General features: G+C 34.6%; 1 protein-coding gene across 4 annotated transcripts in view; it reads left to right on the forward strand.

The window, feature by feature from the left end:
- The window catches only part of CNTLN (centlein), a 311,923-nt gene that overhangs the window by 124,073 nt on the left and 162,947 nt on the right, over window positions 1–24,903 (forward strand). For all 4 annotated transcript variants that reach the window (XM_045043687.1, XM_011288695.4, XM_019816024.3 and 1 more), the window contains exon 8: window positions 9,914–10,108. In XM_045043687.1, coding sequence (XP_044899622.1) covers window positions 9,914–10,108 — 195 coding nt within the window. The remainder of the gene's footprint in view (window positions 1–9,913; window positions 10,109–24,903) is intronic.

The following is a 24,903-nucleotide window of genomic DNA, read 5'->3' on the forward strand; positions in this document are numbered from 1 at the left end:
CACTTAGAATAGAGCCGCTTCCTCTTTTTGTTCTGTATGGTGGGGTTGCCTATTTTGCTTTTGCCTCCAAACCAGGCTCCATTGCTAAAATGACTTGGAGAATTGGATCTTATTAGTAACTTTAATTTTTTCATCCTTTTCACTTGTATATTTACCTCAAATATTTCTTTTTCTTTCTTAATTTTTGCTTAAAAGCCCCCCACCCATGGCAATTTATATTCAAATACATCTTTAAGGTTGCTTGGTAATAACCTCATATCCCTTTTCTCTTATATGCTAGTACTTCTTTTACTCTTTCTACTCTCAGCAAGAAAGAACTTGGTAAAGAGGAAAAAAAGCAGTGTTTCCTTGGCTATTTCATTTTTCAATCTTGTGTTCTAAGAATTTTTTTTAGTTGCTTGACTAAAAATTTAAGACAAAATGTTTCAGCCTTAATTCTACTTTTTGGCTGATTTTCTTTAGCAATCCCTACATAGAGCAACCATCTCTTTTATAACCTACTTGAGAACTTTTGTAGATTCTGAATCATTTCACACAATTGAATACTTAAACATTTTAAATTAAAATAAGTATTACCAAAGCATTAGATGCTTGTGATAAATTCTTAAATAATACAGAAGTGTATGAAATAAAAATATAAAGTATTCTGCCTGCCTACCTGAAGCCCTTGCCCCAGAAGTAACCACTCTTAATATTTGAATGTATCTGAGAATTTCTCTAGGAGAACAGAATATTTTAAAATTATTTTCTTTGTTAATTATACAAACATTACAAGAATACATTATTATAAGAAACAGAAATAATAGTATAGAAGTCCTGATACTGCTAGTCTAACAGACTCGAATACCCTTCCACTCACCCCAATTCATTTCATCTGTCCCCAGGGATAATCATCTGAGTAGTCATTCCAGACCCTTTTCATGCATTAGATATTAGATGTGTGTGTACATACACACATAATCACAAATCGAGGCATGTTATAATTTTAATATTTATTAACATACACTGACTGTTCTTTAACTTGTCTTTAACTTGTTCTTTAACTTGTCTTTAACTTGTTCTTTAACTTGTCTTTAACTGTTCTTTAACTTGTTCTTTAACATTTTCAAAAATGTGCATTGGATGTATTTCCACGACAATACATAGAGTTCTGGCTCTCCTCCTGCTCCTCTTTGTCCTCCAGCATGAACATATATAGTGTGGATTTATAATTTGATGATTATTACGGTCTTCCTCTCCAACTTTTTGTTGTTACCAACTTTCTCATAGAAGGAGATGTTCCCCATCTCTTCTATAGCATCATTTCCTTACTGGACCATTCCTAACCACATATAAACAGGCCGTTATGTCTCTGATCTGGGGAAAAGAACAAAACAAACAAAAAAAACCATGTATTGACCCCCACTATATATATATATATATTCCTTCCTTCTCTTCCTTTTCCTTTTCCAGCAGTATTCCTTGAAAAACTTAAGTTTTCTTGAAGTTCACCTCTCTTGTTCTCTCTTGAACCAACTCCAGTCAAGTTTTTACCCCTTTCATTCACTCTTCTAAAATTTCTCCTCTCAGAATTACTTGTGACCACCACATTGCTCAATTCAGTGATCATATATCAATCCTCATTTAATGTATCAGCAACGTATGTCTTAGTTGATGACTCGCTGTTCCTTGAAATACCTTCTTTCCCCCACCCCCTCTCCTGACTTGCAGTGCACTACAGTTGTATAGTTTTCTTCCTTCAATTCTAGCTGTTCCTTTTCTGTTTCTTTCACATCTTTTCCTAGTCTCCATGTTGTCTAAATGTTAAAATGTCCCAGGCCCTAATTATAGGATGTTTTTTTCCTGTGTTTAAATTCACACCCTAGGTGATTTTATCCAGTCACCTAGGCTTTCAAAATCATAATTGTCCATATGATGACTCCCACATTTGATTATCTACTCTGGATGTCTTGTGTGAACTTTAGGAAAGATATACATACATATATATCTATATATGTATATCTATCTATATATATATATATACACACACACATATATACATATATACACACATATATACATATACACACATATATACATATATACACACACATATATATATTTTTTTTTTGAGAGAGAGAGAGAGTGCAAGCAAGCATGAGTGCTCCTGTGCCCAAGTATGAGCGAGGGAGGGGGCAGAGGGAGAGGCAAAGAGAGAATCTTAAGCAGGCTCCATGCCCAGTGAGGAGCCCAGTGTGGAGCCCAATGCAGGGCTTGATCTCACAACTGTGAGATCATGACCTGAGGCAAAATCAAGTCAGACATTTAACCAGCTAGCTGAGCCACCAGGCGCCACTAGGAAAGAGTATATCTAATTGTGTGCTTAACATTTTTTAACTTGTGTGCCTAATAAGCATCTCAGATTTCACACCTTCAAACTAAGCTATTGTCTGCTTTGCCTTCAATACATGTCTGAAATTCTGCTACTTCTACTACCCCTGTTGTCACCATTCTGTCCAAACCACTATCATGTTTCACATGAATTCTTGGAATAGTTTCTCACTTTATTTCTTTCCTCCTGACCTTATCCCCTTTGAGTCCATTATCAACACAGATGTCAGGATGTTCTTGCTAAAACTTAGTAAGTCCTTCCTTCCTTTACCTCCATCCATTGGTTTCCTGTCTCATGAAAAATAAAACTCCAAGTTCTTGCTATAACCTGAGAGACTGTACATGATCTGGCTCTTCATTACCTCTCTGATCTCATTTTTGCAATCTCTTCTCCTTAATCTCTCCACTGCAGCCACACTTAATTCTGTTTTTTTCCCTTGAGCATCCAAGTATTCTTCAACCTCAAGTTCTTTGCATTTGCATCCTCTTCCTGAAAGCTCTTCCCCCTGATGTCTGCATAGGTAACCTTTTTACTACCTTTATTCTTTACCTCTTACAGCTTAAAATCTAGTTGATCACTGATAGTTGAGTAGCAGGAGTAAGATGATGTTGTATGTATGTATGATGTAAGTAATGTATGTTGTAATAGCAGAAGTACATAGCTTGGACCTTTTCCTATGTTTAGGGATAAGAGACTCCCTTTGATGAAGTGATATATGTGATATTTATTCTGAGAAGATAAGAAGACATCAGTGAAGCAATTTAATTTCTTATAATTCTTCTTATATGAAATCTACCTTAAGTCATAAATTCCCTAGTTAATGTCTTTACCAAATTGGGAGAAGTAGAGCTTATCAAACTCTAATTTGGAGAATTTTGAAACCTTATGCATGTTTCCCCAGGATTATGACAATGCTCCAAGAATCATTCTAGATAATGAGAGGTTTAATGGGAATATATTGTGCTTATGAATAATATAGAGGCAGGAAAAAAGAGCAAACTGACATCTGATGCTAAAGATCTGGCTTAATTTCCCTATTTAGTCTATTTCTTGTACTCTCTTTTCTCTACTTTTTTTTTCTTTTCTCCACTTTGAATTCCTGTTTCTTCCAACTTGTTCCTCAAAAGTTACTTCTTAGAGGTGCTGTGTAGGAAACTTAACTGATTTTTTACTTGATACTCATTCTGAAATTTTAATTCTCTTTGTGGTATTTTAATTTTAAAGTAATTTTAGATAATTATAATTGTTCATTCATAAAGTTTTCATTAGTATACTCACCTACACTCAATTCAGAAGTCCTTGATTATTTATATTTTGTGAATTTTGCCTGAAGTTAGTAGATACTACATTTAATTTTTCTTTGGTAGTCTATGTGTAAATAATTACCCATCAAAACACAGAAAAAACCTTTTATAATTCCATCTCCCAGAGGCAAATGCTGTTTAACATTTTGAATATTTTTTCAGTTTTTTAAAGTGCATTTTAACATATCTGTGGATACACTAATATCTTTTATTTCACATTATAGTAAAACAATATCATGACATATAACTATTTTGGGAATAGCAATATATTTAACCATATTTCCAGTGTTGATCATGTATGTTGTTTAAATTTTTTACTATTATAAATAAAGGTGCAATAAACATTTCCTTGTTGTCAGTTCAGACTATTAGTATTCATTAGAGAGTATGGAATATGCAGACACACACACACACACACACACACACACACACACACACACACACACCTCACACCCAGGCCTAGGAAACCATTCCTTTTATGAAAAAGCTAGTAACATCATATTAATGCTTTACAGTTTACTCTTAGTTCATACATAAAAAAGCCTCATTTAAGTTATTAAATGTTGAGAATGCACAGGACATCATGAAGTTTGAAGGGGACCTGCCGGCCACATGAGAGATGATCAGTAAATGTTAAATTATTGAACCTTAAGGAGTTGTCTGCAATGATATACCACTTTGGATAATGCAGTTTAAAAATCTTAGATTCTTATTTGAAAGTAAGAGTATTTTCAAACTTTGCAGGCATATTTTTCTGTCTTAATTTAAATATTCTAGTCCACTTAATTTTTAACTATTTGGGTGAGTAAATAGTTCTAAAGTGGTAAAATATGGAGAAACTAAGAAGACAAGTAGAAAGGCCATCTAGTTGGAGCACAATCATAAATAAACAATATAAGATTTTATGATAAGCCAAGGAGAATCTGTGTTTCCATTTACACACATTATTTTAGAAACACATGATATAGGCTGAGGCACAATGCAAGTCATATCCAGCAACCATATAGTAATAGTGGTGAACATTTATTGAGCTTATTGTGTATTAGCAACTGGGAAAATGCCTTTTGTGTCACTAAGTCTCACACCAACCCTATGTGGTATATTATTATTATTCCTTATTGTTTTATAGATCAAGTATTGAGGCTTAGAATATTGTTTAAAGATGGTAGAATTCAAATCTAGGTGATCTTGCGTCCAGAACCCACAATCTTAAACTCTATTACAAAGCCCACTGTATCATTCAGTTATACATAAAATAATGTGGTCTTAAACGTTCTGTAAATAGATTCTGTAAACTTGCATCATTCATTCTCATCAAAATTCTTTTAATGTTCAGTAACTTTATGTTGGGAAATTTATCTTGATACCTAAGTTAAACGTTACTCAAAAGAGTTCATTGCTGGGTGCCTGGCTGGCTCAGTCAGAAGAGCATGTGACTGGTTCTCAGGGTCATGAATTCCAGTCCGATTTTGGGTGCAGTGCTGACTCCATTACATCCTTTTTGGTGAAGAGGGGATCCTCGCATGTTACTATCCTCTGTGCAAAGGGCTGTCATCATTGTTCTTCAGCCACTCTTTGTCCTGGTTATAAAAATGTAGTTTATTTTATTATGGTATGGCATGGCAATTTTAAATTTTTTTTTAATTAAAAAAAATTTATATTTATTCATTTTTGAGAGAGAGACAGAGTACGAGTGGGGGAGGGACAGAGAGAGAGGGAGACACAGAATCTGAAGCAGGCTCCAGGCTCTGAGCTGTCAGCACAGAGCCCAACACAGGGCTTGAACTCATGAACTGTGAGATCATGCATGATCTGAGCTGAAGTCAGATGCTTAGCTGACTGAGCCACCCAGGCACCCATGAGTTAGGTCTTCTTAATTTACTATTTCTCATGGAGTTTCTGTTTCCTCTGTGCTCTTTCTTTCAATTCTCTTCTCTTAACTCTTTTTTGTTTTTAATTTTTGTTTTCCCTCCATTTCTCCTCCTTTCTCCCATTTATTAAGTTGATTTATTCCATAATATTCATTCCATTATCAGGAAAGATAAAATTAGTTGCCCTCAGCGGTAAATTGAGGGGAACCTGAAAGGGAGACAAAGGTGAAGAGAGAAAACTGGAAAAAACTTTGAGCCCAGGGAAGAGGTGAAACATATTTTTCCAGAGGTACCCATAACAAATCATTAGTCTTATACACAAAACCTAATAATGTGGAGGGCTCTTCTGGAAGAGACAGGCCCATCAAAATAAATAAAAGTAAGCTAGTGTGTTTTCTTCTGCTGAGCCTGTAGCCATTTATAAGTTTTAATTGTTTTTCTACCTTTGCACATCATTTATATACATGTGTGTGATATAACTATAGATAGAGATTGCATAACATTTATAATTTCTAGACCATCTAATATGTTTGGGATACTATATATGTGTTTTATCGCTTTTTGTACTATTTAATGATAATTATATGACACAAGCTAATATCAGTCTGGGAAAATAAGGAGTTAGCTGATGCATTCTTTCTGTTTAAACCGCATGTTAAATCAGAGTTTCTCTTCTCATTTTTCTGCTGCAAACAGATGTGGTTTTCTTTTTTTTTTTTTTTTTTTTAATTTTTTTTTTCAACGTTTGTTTATTTTTGGGACAGAGAGAGACAGAGCATGAACGGGGGAGGGGCAGAGAGAGAGGGAGACACAGAATCGGAAACAGGCTCCAGGCTCCGAGCCATCAGCCCAGAGCCTGACGCGGGGCTCGAACTCCCGGACCGTGAGATCGTGACCCGGCTGAAGTCGGACGCTTAACCGACTGCGCCACCCAGGCGCCCCACAGATATGGTTTTCAATTGTAGAAGTTATTGTCTCAGAGTAACAAATAGTATACTTAATCACTGAATAAGGAAAATTTTATTCTTTAGCCAAATTAGTCATTGGGTCACAGAGCATATGCACTTCCAAAATTGTAAAAGTTCATAAAGTATCTTGTTCCTTAACACTAATAAAAATGAGGGAAGGAGAGTACTTCAGTAGAAGTCCCTGAAAATTAAAGGACTTGGAGTTTGGTGTCCTGTTTCTGGAGATAACTTGCTTTCTATCCCCTAGAGATCCTCTTAACCTTTTAAACTTTAATTTCTTCAACAATAAACAGCATCAAGAATAGTAAGCATATTAAATTATTTATGGATTATAATGTACTTGTAAAGTGTATAAGGGAATGTATGATTAAATGTTTTTATAGGCCAGAATCTTGCAAAAAATTCTGATCCATTTCAGCTTTTTGGACTCTAAGGGGAAAGAAATTGTCAAGAAAAGGGCCTGTCTGAAGAGTACTCTGAACGATTGTTACTGCTAATAAAGTTACTAATTCCAGATGCTAAACCAAAGCAGATGAATTAATTTGTTATATTACCTAATTTACTCACTTGAGACTTTTTTGACTCACTCTACTGTTACTAATATTATTATTATTATTTTGCCAAGTTTACTGATGGCCTGGGGCCTAGAACTAACAATGGCTGCAGGGCTGTATTTGTGTCTTTTACTCTGCGTCCACAACTGAGTGGGCTTACTGCTGTTGAATAAGTGAAGTCCAATCAGCCATCAAAGAAAATAGGCAAGTAGGAGATGCGTATTTGGAATAAGAACCAAGGAATAAAAGAGTCTGTGCCAATTCCTGGAGCAGAGCTGGTCTAGATGATTTGTTCTGGGCCTTTTTGATTCTATTCCACCTGCTGCTGGGAAGGATGGATATTTTCAGAGAAAGATAGTTTGCCTCAGTATCTAGAGTTACATCAGATCAAGCCAGAACAACTTCTGAATAGGAGTGTACCTGTGTAAACTGCATGGCAGAGCAAAGTGGAGAACACAAGAGAGCAGTTAGTCTATTTTTACAGAGGCAAAAAAGAGGGGAGACGTGAGAGGAGACAAGAGAAAAGAGATTAAGACAGTGCCTTCTTTCATGTACGAATAGGCTCAGAGCCTTATATCTGTGAAGGAAGATCCCAAGACATGACACTCAAAGAAAATATACCACACCCTTGGCACTAATGGTCAGAAATTTATCCTCTGTCCTAACCACACACTATCATTCTTCCTGTACCTTGAGCAGTGTAAGGGGAACTATAAGTTTTGCTTTGTCAACACTTGATCAATGTTCATGAGATTCTCAAATATTTGAAATTTGTAAATTCTTTTTTTAAATATTTTGAAATTGAGGTATAATTTGATATTTGTAAGTTATTTAACATTTTAAATATCTTACTAATATTTGTTAGTATTATTTTCCTACAAAAAGATTAATTTGTATTGATTGGGTAAAAGCTGATTAGTATTATTAAAGCATACAAATAAGAGAGAAAGTAGTTAAATAATCTTTTAACTGACTCTGTTACTGCCCAACTACTATGCTGTTGGGCAGACCTTCATTTATTCTAGCTTCAAATGTCTCTAGAAAGTTTAGCTCTTGTCTCCAGATTTTGCTTTTTCCTTTTCTACCTGAACTCAATCATGAAAGCAGCAACACAGCATAGGTAGGTCACTATAAGGCCCACTCTGATCCCTTCATTGTTCCTTAAAGGCTGTCAGGTTCCTACTCTCTCTTCCCTTCTAGACTGATGCTCTCAACTGTGGAAAGGACATTGGACATACTCCCTGGTGTAAAGGTAATTGAGAGGGAAAGTACAGATTTATTTCCTGAAATTCTTTATAAATCATAAAGGCAACCCTTCCTTTGTAACAATTGCTTAGACTTTGGCTGTAAAGTGAAATGGGTTATTTGAAGTATCTACAATAATACAGTGGTACAATCCCTGATAGGACATAAAATGTATATTGAGTATATTATGTCAGAGTGGTTTGGAGGATCTTGTTTTTATGACAAAGTATGTGTCTGAGAAAAAGCATTTAGAGAAGTTTTTCAAACCTTATTAAATTTTAAACTTAAAAAAAATTGAAGTATAGCATACATACAGAAAAGTACTCTGGTGTCTTTTGTGTAGTTAAATTTCTTTCCATGAGGCAAGGCCAGCTAATGGAAGATTCCCCCAATCTTAAGTTGGGTGAGCAAACCTAAAGACCTAGTGTATTAGCTACATAATTTTGAGCTTGGGAATTTTGCAAACTCCCAAATTTGAGCAAAAAACCTTGGGGATTTTTGCTTTGTTATAAGATCTTACTACCTCACTGCTAGCCCTACTAAAAAACCCAAATATTGTGATTCTTAGGTCACTTTCCCAGTGTCATCAACAAATATACATATGGATTTTTTATGTAAATCAGTTATCACAAATTGAATTACCCCTTTTGTCACAATTTTAAGTTAGGAGTTTCATCACCAAGTAAGTTTATGAATACTGGAGGAATACCATTGTGAAACATATGTGACTCTGTATGAAACCACTTATATACATGCTACATACTGTCTCACTTTTAATAAACTCTAGTTTTAAATTTATTTAATTCATGTTGCCTTGAGTTAAAAAAAAATTTAAGTTATCTACCATGGCTTCAGAACATGTCTTCTATTTTATCACACTCTGTCGAAGGTCTTCAGTTATCCCCAGTTGCCTACAGGAACAAGCGCACCTTCCTTAATCTGGTGTTCAGGAGTCTTTACATTCTGTCTGTTGTCTTACTGCTTGACTGTCTCTTGCTATTCCTTCTGCCTCCTCCTCCCCTGTTGGCAGCAGTAGATGCTAATTTATACTAAGTGGGACTATATTAGTCAAACTTAATGAACTCTCAATGAAAGACTCTTGGTTTTTCCTTTTTTTCTTTCAAATGTATATATTGAGTTCAGTTGGGTTGATATATCTTATGCTCCCTGTCTCTTCTTATAACAGTACAAAATGTTTTCACGTTTCTGCCACCTGCAGAATGACTTTTTGTTTCCATTCAATTCCTATAATAGTATTATGGCTCAGTTCAGGTCCTTTCTTTTTCATAAAGCCCTCTAATATAGCTAAGCTTAAAGTGTTTTCACCCGCCTTAGGAATTTTAGCATGCTTTTCCTATATTACACTGGCTAATAATACATACTGCCTTTTTAATATCAATTGTAGTTTTATATTGATATTTGATTATATTATTTAGTTTTCCATTTGTTTATATCTTGTTTCTGGAATATTAAAATCACTTGAGGGCAAGTATTATATCATATGTAGTCTTTATAGATATGTATATGCATGTGTGTATATTTACACAGACATGATTGTTTTATTGATTGTTAATAAATTTGGATCTATTTTTTGAAACAGCTTTACAATGAGTTACATATTTGCTTTGAAACCACAAAATCAAGTGAAGCTATGCTCCGGCAAAGTGTTGTTAGTCTTCAAGATCAGCTATTTCAAAAAGAGCAAGAAAATGCTAAGTTAAAAGAAAAGCTTCAGGAATCACAAGTAGCACCCTATCCTTTACCTCAAGAAAGTGATTCAGAACACTCAGAACAGGTGAGAGACGTTTTCTAAAAATGTTACCCAGTACAATATCAAATTTTCTCCTACAATTGACTGAAGCACATTTAAATAAATTTATATATATCAGAATGTAAGTGTTGGAAGATGGTTTTATATTGTGCTATTTTTTGTACTCTTTGTTGACATCAATGTTATGTATAATATGGATTCATATAGAAACGCATATAGAAATATAGGGTGGGGTGCCTGGGTCACTCAGTTGGTTAAGCATCTGACTTCAGCTCAGGTCATGATCTCATGGTTTGTTGGTTCGAGCCCCATGTCGGGCTCTGTGCGGACAGCTCACAGCCTACAGCCTGCCATGGATTCTGTGTCTCCCTCTCTCTCTGCACCCCCCAGCCCCACCTATGCTCTGTCTGTCTCTCTCTTTCTCTCTCTCAAAAATAAACATTAAAATAAATATAGGATATAACTGGCATAGTTATGATGATGAAACACTTGACTGAAATATAATAATGAACAGCAAATTAATAGGTCATGCCCATTTTGAGAATTTTAAATTGAATGAGGAAATGGAATGGAAAGAGTATAAATTGGAAGTCTCATAAAGTAGTTGCATAATGCCTGGTATATGATACTTACTACCATTTAGTCCCAATTTTGCCACTATCTTGATGTATGTTTTTGGACAGGACCTTTCTACCTACTTCCTGGTGCGATTCCAGCTTCTGAGGTAGTGCAAATGTAAAGATAAATATGCAGGTTCAGGAGTCAGGTAAACCTGGGATCAAATTACAGCCCTGCCTGTGAGCTTTGTGAACCTGAGCAAGCTTCCTACCTAACCCTTTAGCCAAAGTTTCCTCATGAACAAAAATGTTAGTGTTATTGCTATCTATATCATAGAGTTTTGTAAGCATTAATGAGAGAATGCATATCAAGTGCAGAGTTTGGCACATAGAAATGTTCAGTGATATCTCTTTAAGATAATCTTAAAGGTAACTTTCAGCTCTAAATATATAGTGTAAGGGGGTGCTTGGGAGGCTCAGTTGATTGAGTGTCTGACTCTTGATTTTGGCTCAGGTCATGACCCCAGGGTCCTGGGATCAAGTGTCATGGAGTCTCTGGGCTGAGCGTGGAGCCTGCTTAAGATTCATATTCTCAATCTCTCTCTCTCTCTCTCTCTCTCTCTCTCTCTCTCTCTCTCTCTCTGCCCCTTTCCCCTGCTCATGTGCTCTCTCTCTCTAACTAAAAGAAAAAAATTCAAAATATGTATATGTATTGAAAGAAAATAATCTCATTCCTGTAAGTTTATTTAAGTGCTAAGGCACTTGGCATTTCTTTACATTTTATAATGTATTAATTTAGTTCAGAAATGGAATTAACACAAACATATAATTGAGTACTTAAATGGTTATTAATGATCCTTTAACAGTAATTTTTGAATCTAGCTTATTTTGTCTTGCTAACAATTCAACCTTAAGGCAACAGTTTTTAATATAATATAATATAATATAATATAATATAATATAATATAATATATAATATAATATATAATTTTTTTAAGTTTATTTATTTTGAGAGAGAGAGAAAGAGCATGAGCAGGGGAGAGGGGCAGAGGGAGAAGGAGAGAGAATCTCAAGCAGGCTCCATGCTGTCAGCATGGAGCCCGACTTGGGGCTCGATCATGACCTGAGATCATGACCTGAGCTGAAATAGAGAGCCAGACACTTAACTGACTGAGCCACCCAACCACCAAGACAGCAGTTTTTAAATTTGTATTGTATTATATTACATTTTTTGGATAACAGGTGCACAGAATTAATCATAAAATTTGTATCATGGCATAGTATTATGTTACACACCTAGGCCTATTTTAGTTATTTTAATTTACTTGTTTGTTTATTACAATAAATGGCCTTTGTCCCATCAACTAATCCAAGAATAGAAGATGACTAATGACTTACATCTACTTGTATGCTCCTGCCCTATCTGGTACCCTGATTCTCTCACCAAAGTTAACCACTAAACTGTTGATATTTATTTATTTTGAGAGAGAGCAGGGAAGGGCAGAGAGAGAAAGGGAGAGAGAATCCCAAGCAGGCTCTGCACTAACAGCACGAAGCCCGATGAGGGGCTCACTCTCACAAACCATGAGATCATGACCTGAGCCAAAATCAAGAGTCTGATGCTCAACCAAGTGAGCCACCCAGACACTCCTCATTCTGATTATTTTCGTTTTATCGCCTTAAAATTATGAGGAAGTAATATGTTGTTTAGTTTTATAATTTATAAAAATACCATAATGTGTTGTTGCCTGGTTTGGCAGTTTTGATTTATCATTATGTTATTAAGATTCACTTATGTTGTTTGGCTTAGCTGTTTATTTATTTTTACTGATTTAAAATTTTCCATTTTATGTGATTATATCATAAGTATTTATACATTCATTTCTAGATAAGTGTTTGGGTTATTTAGGTGGAATATATATCCAGGAATGGAAATCCTGGGTTTAGAGTATAAAAATGCTACTTTCACAAAATACTTATTTTTCAAAGTGGTTTTCATAAATTTTACTCCACCCACAATATGTAAGAGATCTGTTGATTCCCATCCTCCTTAACACTTAGTATTGTCACACTTCTTAGTTTGTTGGCAACTAATTCAAGTATGATTTTTTATTTTGATCTTAATGTGCATATCAGTGATAAAAAAAATCTCTGAATGATTACTAGCCAAGTGCATGCCCTCTTCTGCAAAACTTCTATTTATGACTTTTATCCATTTTTCTGTTGGATTCTTATTGATTCATGAAAGTTATTTATGTTTATTTTTGAGACAGAGACAGAGCCTGAGCAGGGGAGGGGCAGAGAGAGAGGGAAACAGAATCTGAAGCAGGCTGCAGGCTCTGAGCAGTCAGCATAGAGCCCAACTCAGGGCTTAAACTCAGGAACCATGGAGATCATAACCTGAGCCAAAGTTGGACACTTAACCAACTGAGCCACCCAGGCACCCTTAGTTTTGCTTATTTTTAAACCTTACAGTATCTTTTTTTTTGTAACTGTCCTTTATCAGATTGAGGAAGTTCCCACTATTCATAGTTTGATGAAAGCTTTTTCATGAACAGGTATTGAATGTATACAACACATCTTTTAAGATGATAGTAAGGCTTTTCTCATTTATTCTGTTAACATGGTGAATTACATTGATTGATTTCAATTATTAATTTAATTTTGCATTCCTGAAATAAATCTAACTTTGTTGTAATGTTTTATTGTTTTTGTATATTGCTGAATTTGATTTGCTAATGTTTTGCTTTGGATTTTTACATCTATATTTATGAGGAATATTGGGCTATGGTTTTCCTTTCTTGAATGTTTCTTGTCAGATTTTTGTATCATAGTGATGCTGGTGTCCTAATAGAAATTGCAAAATATTCCTTCTTACTAGAAGAGTTTGGGTAAGACATACTGTTTCTTGCTTAATATAAACACTGAATGCTTTCCTTCTAAGGTAAGGAGCAAGTCCATTCTTTTCAGCACTGTACTGGAGATTCTAACTACTACAAAAAAAGGCAAGAAACAAAATCACCAATTATAAATAAGAAAGTGAAACTCTTTTTATTCACAGACAACATGAACATCTGTATAGAACTCTACTGAATCTATGGTAAAGCGCTTAGAAATAGTAAGTAAATTTAGCAGTGTTGCAAAATACAACATCACTTTATAACAGTTATATTTCTTAATATTAGAAAGAAATAATTAGAAATTGAAAAATTTTAAATACCATTTATAGTAACATCAAAGCCTATGTAATAATTAAGGATAGGGGGCGCCTGGATGGCGCAGTCGGTTAAGCGTCCAACTTCAGCCAGGTCACGATCTTGCGGTCCGTGAGTTCAAGCCCCGCATCGGGCTCTGGGCTGATGGCTCGGAGCCTGGAGCCTGTTTCCAATTCTGTGTCTCCCTCTCTCTCTGCCCCTCCCCTGTTCATGCTCTGTCTCTCTCTGTCCCAAAAATAAATAAAAAACATTGAAAAAAAATTAAAAAAAAGATAATTAAGGATAAATTTAGCAAAATACACACTTGATCTATACACTGGAAAGTACAATGGACATACATACATACATACATACATACATACATATATACATAAATGGACAGCTATGCCAAATTCATGAATCACAAGATAAAATATTGTTAAGATTCAGTTCTTCCCAAATTAATCATTCATTTTATTCCAATCACAATTCCAAGAAGCTTTCTTTTCCTTTCCTTTCCTTTCCCCTTTTCCTTTTCTCTTTTTCTTTTCTTTTTTTTTCTTTTCTTTTCTTTTTCCTTTTCTTTCCTTTCCTTTCCTTTCCTTTCCTTTCCTTTCCTTTCCTTTCCTTTCCTTTTCCTTTTCCTTTCCTTTTCTCTTTTCCTTTTCCTTTTTTCTTTTCCTTCCCTTCCCTTCCCTTTCTTTTCTTTTTCTTTTTGAGAAATATAAGCCAGTTCTAAGATCTGCAGGGAATGGCCAAGGCCAGGGACCTAAAAGAGCAAAATCAAGTTTCATAAAGAAAAAAAATTAGAGGAATTACACTATCTGATTTTTATACATATTTATCAGGCTAAAATAAAATCAAGATAGTGTGGTATTGGCATAATTATTGACAAAATAATTAGTAGAACAGAATAGAGTCCAGAGAAATACCCACTCATATATGTCACTTTATAGTAACTCTTGAAATGAGGATAGGGTAAGTCACTTTATTCTTTTTTAAGAATGTTCTGTATATTCTTGCTTTGTTGCTTTTTTATAGAAATTTAAAAAAAAATTCATGTTTGTTTTTGAGAGAGCATCAGTGGGAGATGGGCAGAGAGAGAGGGAGACACTGAATCCGAAGCAGGCTCCAGGCTCTGAGCTGTCCATACAGAGCCCAACAGAGTCTGCTGCAGGACTGAAACCCACGACTGTGAGATCATGACCTGAGCTGAAGTTGGATGCTTAACCAACTGAGCCACCCAGGCGCTACCTATGGAAATTTTAGTATCAGCTCATCAACTTCATAAATAAGCATTTGTTTAGAAATTGTTTCTAATTTAACTTGTGATTTTCTTCTTGCCCATTTGATAACTTAGATGTGTATTGCCTCCTTTTGAAATATTTAGGAATTTCTTTTCCCTGTACAGATCTTCCTTAACTTACAATGGAGTTACATCCCTGTAACCTAATTTGAAAATAATGTATGTTGAAAATGTGCTTAGGGCACCTGGGTGGCTCAGTCAGTTAAATGTCCAACTTTGGCTCAGGTGATGATCTCATGGTTCATGAGTTCGAGCCCCATGTCAGGCTCTGTGCTGAAGGCACGGAGCCTGGAGCCTGCTTCAATTTCTGTGTCTCATTCTCTCTCTGCCCTTACCCCACTCACACTTAGTCTCTCTCAAAAATAAACATTAAAAAATTTTTTTAATGAAAAGGAAAATATCCTTAATATATCTAACCTACCAAACACCACAGCTTAGCCTAGCCTATGTTAAACGTACTCAGAATACTTACATTAGTCTACAGTTGGGCAAAATCATCTAGCACAAAGCCTATTTTGTAATAAAATATTGAGTATCTCAGGTACTGAAGGTAGAAAACAGAATGGTTGTACGAGCATGGAATAGTGGTAAATGTTCTTGTGATCGATCATGTGGCTGACTGTGAACCGAGGCTCACTGTTGTTGCCCAGCATCGTGAAAGAGGATCCTACTGCAATATCACTGGCCTGGGAAGAGATCACAATTCAGAATTCAAAAATACAATTTCTATTGGGTTCACATTGCTTTCTCATTATCATAAAGTTGAAACATCATACGGCTGAACCATTGTAAGTCAGGGACAATTTATATGTGTTATTTCTATTCACTCTATTGTGGTCAGAAATAGTAACTGTGTAATGTTACTGTATTTGAAACTTATTGAGACTTGTATCACCAGAATATGGTTTATGTATAGTTGCAAATAATTTGTATTCTGCAGCTTTTAGGTGGAGTGTTCCTTAGATATCAATTTTAATTATGTCATTGTTGTTGATAATGTTCAGATCTTCTGTCTTTAATGATTTTTGTATTTAATTTTTTATTAGTTTTTCTGTCAGTTGCTAAGAGAGAGGTGTTAGAATCTCCCAATATGATTATTGATCTTTCTATTTATCCCTTTAATTTTATTAATTTTTGCTTTACATGCTTTAAAGGTGTTTTATTTGCTGTATACAATTCCTGATTATCATGTCTTCCTGATTACTTGAACTCTTTTAATTATAATAATATTCTGTTGACTTGAAACCCAATTTTATGTTAATTGATCCTATCCAACTCTTTAATGGTTACATTTTACGTGGTATACCTTTTTGCATCCTTTCTATTTCTTTCTATCTTTCTATGTTAAACATATGTCTTTATGTTAAAGTAGTAGGGTTCTGTGTTTTTTATTCATTATGGCAATTTTTTTCCTTTTCATTGCAGTGTTAATTCACTTAAAGTTAATAAAATTACAGGGGCACCTGGGTGGCTCAGTCAGTAAGCATCAACTTCAGCTCAGGTCATGATCTCCCTGTTCATGGGTTTGAGCCTTGTGTCCAGCTCTGTGCTGATAGCTCAGAGCCTGGAGCCTGCTTTGGATCCCTCTCTCTGCTTCTCCCCAGCTAACACTCTGTCTCTGTCTCAAAAACAAATAAACATTAAAAAAATAAAAAAAAAACATATACTTAAATGATTTAAAAAAATAAAGTTAAGGGGCGCCTGCATGGCTCAGTTGGTTACGTGTCTGACTTCAGCTCAGGTCATGATCTCACAGTCTGTGAGTTCGAGCCCCACATACATATATATATATGTATATATAATTTTTTTTGAGAGAGAGACAGTGGGAGAGGGGCAGAGAGAGAGAGAGAGAGAGAGAATCTTAAGCAGTCTCCATGCTCATGCTCAGCACAGAGCCCGATGTAGGGCTTGATCCCAGGACTCTGGGATCATGACCTGAGCTGAAATCAAGAGGTGGACACTCAACCAACTGAGCCATCAAGGTGCCCAAACTCTATATATTTTTAAGAGCAATTTAAAAATTTCTGTTTCCTATCTTCTGGACCCTGCTGTTTCTGATAATAAGTCAGAGTCACTTTGTTTCATTGTTTACTTAAATGTGATGTTCCAGGTTTGTCTAGCTTCTTTTAAAAAAATAATTTAGTTTTAAGCATTTTAACTACTTGTTTCCAAGTATGGTTTTCATTGTAGTCAGCCAGCCTTCTTCCAGTTGCTGGGTTTCATGATTTTTGTAAAATAAATAAATAAATTAATTAATTAATAAAAATAAAATTTGTTTTTATTTATTTCAGTAAGTTGGGGAAAAGTGTTGACATTGTTTCCTCAGTTATTTTTCTGACTCCTTTCTCCTCTCCATTTGAGATTCCCATTTCACTTGTATTAGACTTTTTAGTGTTGTCAGTGAGATCAGTGAGTCTCTCTTCATTTTTTCAATCTTAATATCTATGTATCTTCAAATTAGCTAATTTCTGTTAATGTAATTGACCTTAAAGTAACTGACATTTCTGTTATCCCTAATTTGCTTTTACGTCTTTCTGTGAAATATTCTTTAAATATTGTATGTTGCAGTGCTGGAATTTTCATTTGATTCATTAGTATAGTGTTTTCCTATTATTTATAGGAGTTTTCTTGTTTGTTTATATCTTGCAAACATATTTTTCCTTAGGTCCTTATTGTAATCGTTAAAATAGGTCTTTTAAAATCGTTAAATTTTAATTCCAACTTTTGGGACTCCTTGGGTTTGTTGATTAGTGGTTTGCTTTTGAACGTGGGTCACATTAACGTTTTCTCTGTGTCTAATAATTCGGGATTGTGTAGTGTATATTGTAACAGATATGTTATAGACACTTTGGTTTCTGTTGTACTACTTACGTAAGTACTGAAGTTTTTTTGTTTTGTTTCTAATCAGAATTTAACTAGGTTCGACTTAAACTCTAAGCCCTAGTTCCCTTCAGGTTGGTGCAGTTAAATTGCTTTTATGTTCTTTTCACCTATCCGGATTGTTTAGAGGTCTGCCTAGTTGCATGAATATTTGAGGTATTAGTCATACTTTTTTCTCTTTTCTAAAATTTTCCCTTTCTGGCGGCAGTGGCAGGCCTAAACTTTGTTCCTGTAAGTTTCTATTGGAATTTTAGCCTTCCGACCCAGTATCTCTTGTGGGCCACCCTCAGGTGAAAATTCATAAAAATGGGAAGATCACTCAATGGTGTTCTATTTTCCAAGGATCATTTCTTGTCCAGATTCTTCCTCTGTTGATTATTCTCTATTATCGTCAGATGGTTATTTTTATATTTTGCTCAGTGTTTAAACAGTTATATGTAGAAGGTTTAATCTGAGAGGATCAACTCAGCCATTATGTAAGTGAACTCCCCAGTCTTTTGACTTTGTAGAGTGCAACTTACACCTACTTAATCACTTTAATGCAATGCAAGGAACTTAATACATTCTCCTTTATCTCTTCACCTTTTTTTTGTCTTCTTTGTCTTATATTTTGATCCTATATATATATTTTACCCTGTAAGACATTATCATTATTATCACTAAAAAATTAGTATTCATATAGAATTTTTATTCATCTGAGTGGTCTTCCGTCTTTTCTGCAGTTCTGTGTTTCTGTCAAGGATCTTTTGCCTTCTGTATTAACACTCCTCCAGTATGGGTAGATCTGAGAGAGCTGAGGGGAGAAAAGTAAGGGGTGACCTCAGAAACGTAGATGTGGGCTCAGGTCTCCTAGGGCCTTGTTAGGCCACCATAAGGATGTAGGTCTTACTCTAAGTGAGATGGAAATTTCATTGGTGTGTTTCAAATAGAAATGCAGCATGGAACCTATTGGAGTGTTTCAATCAGAAGAATGATAAGATCTAACACAGTTTTCAAAGGATCACCCTGGCTGCAATACAGAAAAGACACTGCAGGGAAACAAGGATGAGAACTGGGGGACAAATTTAAGAGACTGCGGTGAGGGTAAAGATGAAACTCAGTGGGTACTTAGATTAAGTTGTGAGACATAGTTTGATTTTGGAAATATTCAAAGGTAGAGCCCACAAGATCTGAAGGTGCCTTAGATGTGAAGTATGGGAAGAAGGGAGGAATTAAAAATGAATCCAGGATTCCCAGGGCTAACTAACTGGGCAAACAGGTTTGCCATATTCTGAGGCAAGAAATATTATTCTAGCATTTCTCCTAGCAGGAAGGAGGACACTGAAGTTATACAAAGAGAAGTGGAAGCCCTGACTCAGGGAAATAGTAATAGGAATGGAGAGAAATGGGTGACTTGGGATTTTGCTACAACTTAGTAACATATTCTTTATCATGTCATTACTGTAACTCTTCTTGAGGATTTAGTCCACCTAGACTCATCTTTTCATTTATCCATTCTTCCATCCATCCATTTGTTATTTATTCATTCATGCATTATTCAGTTACATAGTCAGTGCTTATTAAAATTCTGCTGTATTCTAGGTATGAGATTTAATGTGAAAGAATACAAAGAGGAATAAGATAGTCTGCTTTTATGAATCTTATAGATAGCTATGCAGACAAGAAAGTAATTATTATAAAATGTGCTATAATGGAAGCATGAGCAAACTTTGTGGAAAGAAGCTTTACAAGGAACGTGTGTATGGAGAGGAAGAGAGTTGTCAAAGCTTTCACAGAGAAAGTATACTGTATGTCAGTTTGAAAATTCTTTAGGAGTTTTACCTTGGTGGAAATGAATTGGCGTAGGCCCTGAGAATAGTCTAGGTAAGTGCTTCTCAGATTTAAATATGCATCCAAGTCACCTGGTGGAGGGGGTTGTTAAAATAGATTCTGATGCAACAGGTCTAGACTGGGGCCTGAGAGTCAAGTTCCCAGATAAATGGTGCTGTGACAGTTTGCCCAGGCATCAGTCTTTGATTAATAAGAGACTGAGTGGACAATTGGATTATACAGTTGAGGGAAAATGGTAGGAGTATTCTTTCTTCCGTTTTTTCTATCCCTAATTTATATTTTTCAAATACTTATGATGGGACTTTTTGTGCATGATTTTTGGGGGTTACATTTAGAGTAATAGATTACAACATAAATTCTGTAGTCAGGATCCCTTGTTACCTTGGACAGGTTACTTAATTTCTCTAAGTCTCAGTTTTATCACTTGTAAAATGGGTATTATAAAAGTACCTACCTCACAAGAGTTTTATGAAAATTACATGGTGGGCATTTAGAGTAATAGGTTACTAATTAGTTGTCTTAATATATAGAAAAAGCACTTCTTGTGTCATGTTAGTAAATTTGAAATGTTTTCCTATATTGGTGGTGATTTATCTTCTCTTCTTCCTGATCTCACTTATAATCGGAATTATTGGTAAGCTAACTGACAGGGTTTGCCACAGAAAAGGGCAAAGCTAATTGGTTCATATGGGATTGAAACCTGTGACCTTTGATTTCTTAGCACCCTGCTCTTAACTAGCTGAATTCTGAATGACTGCCTATTCTTATTTCAGAGTGCTTGTTTATCTTTATCATGCAGAAGTTCTGTTTTTTTTTGCCTTGGAGGAATATCTTGCAGTAGAGGACAAGAAAGAAACCTCAGCCTTACATTTACCTGTGAATGAGATTCACTTCAAGTGGCTAACAGCAGACCACAAGATTGGAGTTGTGAATTTTAACCACATGCTTGTTTATTTTTATTTTGTAGGTTTTTCACTGATGGTCTATTCCTTCCTTTCCTAAGTGGCAGAGAACTGTTTTTCTGTATGTTGTTTTCCTTTATGTTCTCACTTTCTTTTCAAAAATTTTATTACTAAATCTTTGAAATCCACAGAAAGATAAATGTAATGTCTGTGTACCCAACCAGTACTCTTGACGTGCTCCTCTTTGATCCCATTTTACTTATTTTCCTAACGGTGATCACTCTCTTGGATATTAATTTAAAATTTTTTTAAGACCTACCTATTAAAACTGTTTTCTTAAATAATTTATCATTTGGTATTTTTTTATTTAAACCTTAAAAATATCTTCCTCTTTGTCTACTATGCTCTGAAGCTGGTTTTTTTTTTTTAACTTTATTTTTGTAAGATAACTCACGGCTGTTGAGTGTAGCTATACCTTTTTCCCCTTTCTCTGAACAGTCTGTTGTATAGATGAACTACAATTTACTTATCCACTCTTTTTGTCAGTGAACATTTTTTTAGCTATAGGAATTTTTACACACTGCTGCTATGAACTTTGTAGTACATGCGTCCTTACCCACATTGTGCAAGACTTTCTCTAGGATATATTTCTAAGGGTGAAATAGCCTGCCATGGATATGCAAATGATCAGGCTTACAAGAAAATGCCAAATTGCTTGCCATAGTGGCTGTCTAAATTATAGGCTTCTTAGTTGCATTCTTAAAAGGGATAAAATAGTATCTCATTCTGGTTTCAGTTTGTATTTCTTTGATTTCTAATGAGCTTGAGCATTTCACGTTTATGTTACATGATATACCTGTTTGTATCTTTTACTCATTTTTCCATTAGAATGCTTGTCTTTTTGTTGAGGTTCTTTATTTTAGATGCTAATCTTTTGTTAGTTATTATATTATTGACCATAATGTAAGGTTCTGTATTACATAAACTCCAGATCTCTGTGGCTTAAAATAATTTATTTCTTCTTTACATAGCTCTCCCATATGAGTATTACTTGGATTTTCAACTTCTAAACAGTGATTTAGAGATCTAGGCTCCTTACATCTTTGGGCTCTGTTAGCTTTCAGTTTGACTACTAAAGTCGTGCTGTAATCATGTCTACTCCAGCCAAAAAGAAGGGAAAAGGGGCCTAGAGAAACATATGTAGGAAGTTTTTATGAATAAGGCTTCAAAGTGGCACATATTACTTCTGCCAGCATTGTTTGGCAAAGAATTGCAAAGAATATTGGGAAATATGAGCCCCCAAATATTAGGAAATAAATATGTGTCCATTTCCAAAGAGAGGAAGTGAGTTTAGAGATCAGACAGTAGTCTCAGCTTTCAGTTTTAATTGTTGCAAATATCTTCTTGCGGCTTGTCTTTTTACATGTTCTATGGTGTCTTTTGAAAAATGGTTATTAATTTTAATATAGTTGAATACCTCATCATTTTCTCTTAGACTTTGTGTTTATTGTATCTTCTTTAAGAAATCCTACCTTATCTTGACCTCAAAAGATATTTTTGTCTAAAGTGTTATAGTTTTGACTTCTACATATAAGCCTTTATGTGGAATTGATTTGTTTATTGTGTAAAAGATTATTCAATTTGGTTTTTGAAAAATCTAAGAATCTGTCTGTTTCAGCACTTTTTATTGTGTTAATAATCAGCCCTTTTGTCAGTGATCTGCATTGCTTCCTTTGACATTTTTTATTTCATGTATAAGTGGGTCTGTATTTAAGTGGGTCTGTTTTAGACTCTGTATTCATTTGCATTGGGTAATTGTTTGTAATCTCTGAAATAACAACACTGTGTTATTATAGCTTTATAATGAATATTGATATCTGATACGATAGATCTCTTCAATTTATTTTTCTTCAACAGTGCTTTGGATATTCTTGATCCTTTACTCTTTAGTATAATGTTGTAACCAGCTATCAAGTTCCCTGAAAAAAGTTATGGGAATTAATTTGGGAAGAATTGACATTTTTAGCATTTTAAATCTTTTTTATCTGTAAATATGCTATGTCTACTTCAGTTTAGGACTTCTTTTTCGTTTAAACAAAGTTTTATAATATTATCCATAGTGGTCTTATATCTCTTTATTAGATATGTAATATCTACTGTCTCTTATTAGATTCTGAATGGCTTACATTTTTGTTGCTGTTTAGCTACTTGTCTTTTTGTTAGATTTTCTGTTTCTTCTGAATAGCAATGCAGTTGATTTTAGAATGTTTATCTTATATCCAGTCACTCTGTTAATTTCTTATTAATTCTAATATGTCTTATAGATCCCTCTGGGTTTTCTATGTGGATAGTCTGTAAATTATGACACTTTTTTTCCCCTTAAAAATCCTAATGTGTTACTCACAGAACAAGTTACTCACAATCCAAAGTTTTACTATATATGTAGTATTTCTGTAGTTAACTCAGGCACAGAAATCATTTGTTGTAGTGACATATTTGTTCAGTGAGATTAGTTTTATTGATTTAATTAATAAAATATATATTGCCTGGTAAACAATCAGGGTTAATTAATTTAAAAGTTAAAAAAAATCCTAATGTGTTATACCAATGTTTTTACATTTTACCATACAAAAGTTTAATAAAGGCAGTAAGAGTGGGTATACTTGTCTTGTTTTTTAATTTTAAAGGTAATATTTCATCTTGGATAAGAAAGTTAGCCATAAATTTCTTATAGATACTTTTTATCAGTTTAAGGAGCCTGATTAATATCATATATAAATGGTGGTAAATTTTATCAAATGTTTTAGTTTTTGATATCTGAGCCATTCCCAACCTTTCATAAGCTAATTCATTCATTTTACTGATATTTTATTTGTTTTTTAAATCTTTATGAAGGTAATTGGTCTGTTATATAATTTTTGTATTGTCTTTATCTTGTTTTGGTAATAAGACTAGCCTTGTGCAATGAGTTATTGAGCTAAAGAGAGAATTAGAAAATTGACCTATAAACCTCAGAATGTAGTACCGAAACACAACATAATGGGAAATATGAAAGAGTTTAAACAGGTATGGAGGAGAGAATGAGAAGTTCAAACCATGTCTGTTTATAAAAGGTAAGGTAGAGAAGAGAGGCATGGCAATAAACTCTGGCTATATGATAGGTTTATTCAAAACTTACAGGTTAGTTTGACTTTAAATCTGCAAGCTTTTTACTGGTTCATTTTTTTGGGTTTCTCTAGCATGAAAGTATGATAATTCCATAAGAACTGATACAAGAGTTAGGATGATAAATCATCATAAAAGGCAAAATGAGATTAGTTCCAGTGAATTCAAGACAGGTAGTGGTGGCAGGTTGTATACTGAGAATACAAGGAGATGTAAGGAAAACTAGACCTTAGCCCCAGTGCTTAGCCTCTACTTCAGTCCAGAAGGTGGCAGAAGACCTAAGAAGGGAGGCCTGCTATTAGGTCCTAAGTATGCTTTCACTTTTGCACCCTACATGTGGCTCTGTGTGTGTGTAAAGGTATGCAAAGAAAATGGAGAATACATATTTTATATAGTTGGAAACATACAATATGTAAATTTGTAAACTGCTTGTTCAATTACCATTTCATTATAATAGGATTAAATGTTTAAAAACATTTTTGACTCCCCAGTAATTTAACATAAGAATGTGCCCTTTTTTCCCCACCTTTCAAATGTTTATTTTAGACTCTACCATATTGGATGCAATGGTTACAAAGTTGTAACAAGTCCTTGTCCTTTGAGGCTTGCGGTTAATAAGTACCATCATTCTCATGACTAATGGCCTGTGTGGCCTGGTGATAGACAGGAGCCTATTAGATATGTTTATTTACTTAGTAGGTTACTTATTTATTTTTGGTAACGTTTTAGGCATGTACAACCAACTACCCTAGGCTACGACGTTTTGTGTTTTCTTTTAATTCAAATATAGTTGAGACACAGTGTTACATGTTGTACAGGTGTACAACATAGTGATACAACATCTCTATATGTTATGCTATGCTCACCACAAGTGTAGCTACCATCTCTCACCAGACAATGCTGTTAAATTATCATTGACTATATTCCCTGTGATGTCTTTTATTCCCATGACATATTTATTCCAAAACTGGAAGCCTGTTTCTCC

This window comes from Felis catus, chromosome D4 (genome assembly GCF_018350175.1).
Source record: "Felis catus isolate Fca126 chromosome D4, F.catus_Fca126_mat1.0, whole genome shotgun sequence".
Taxonomy (NCBI): domain Eukaryota; kingdom Metazoa; phylum Chordata; class Mammalia; order Carnivora; family Felidae; genus Felis; species Felis catus.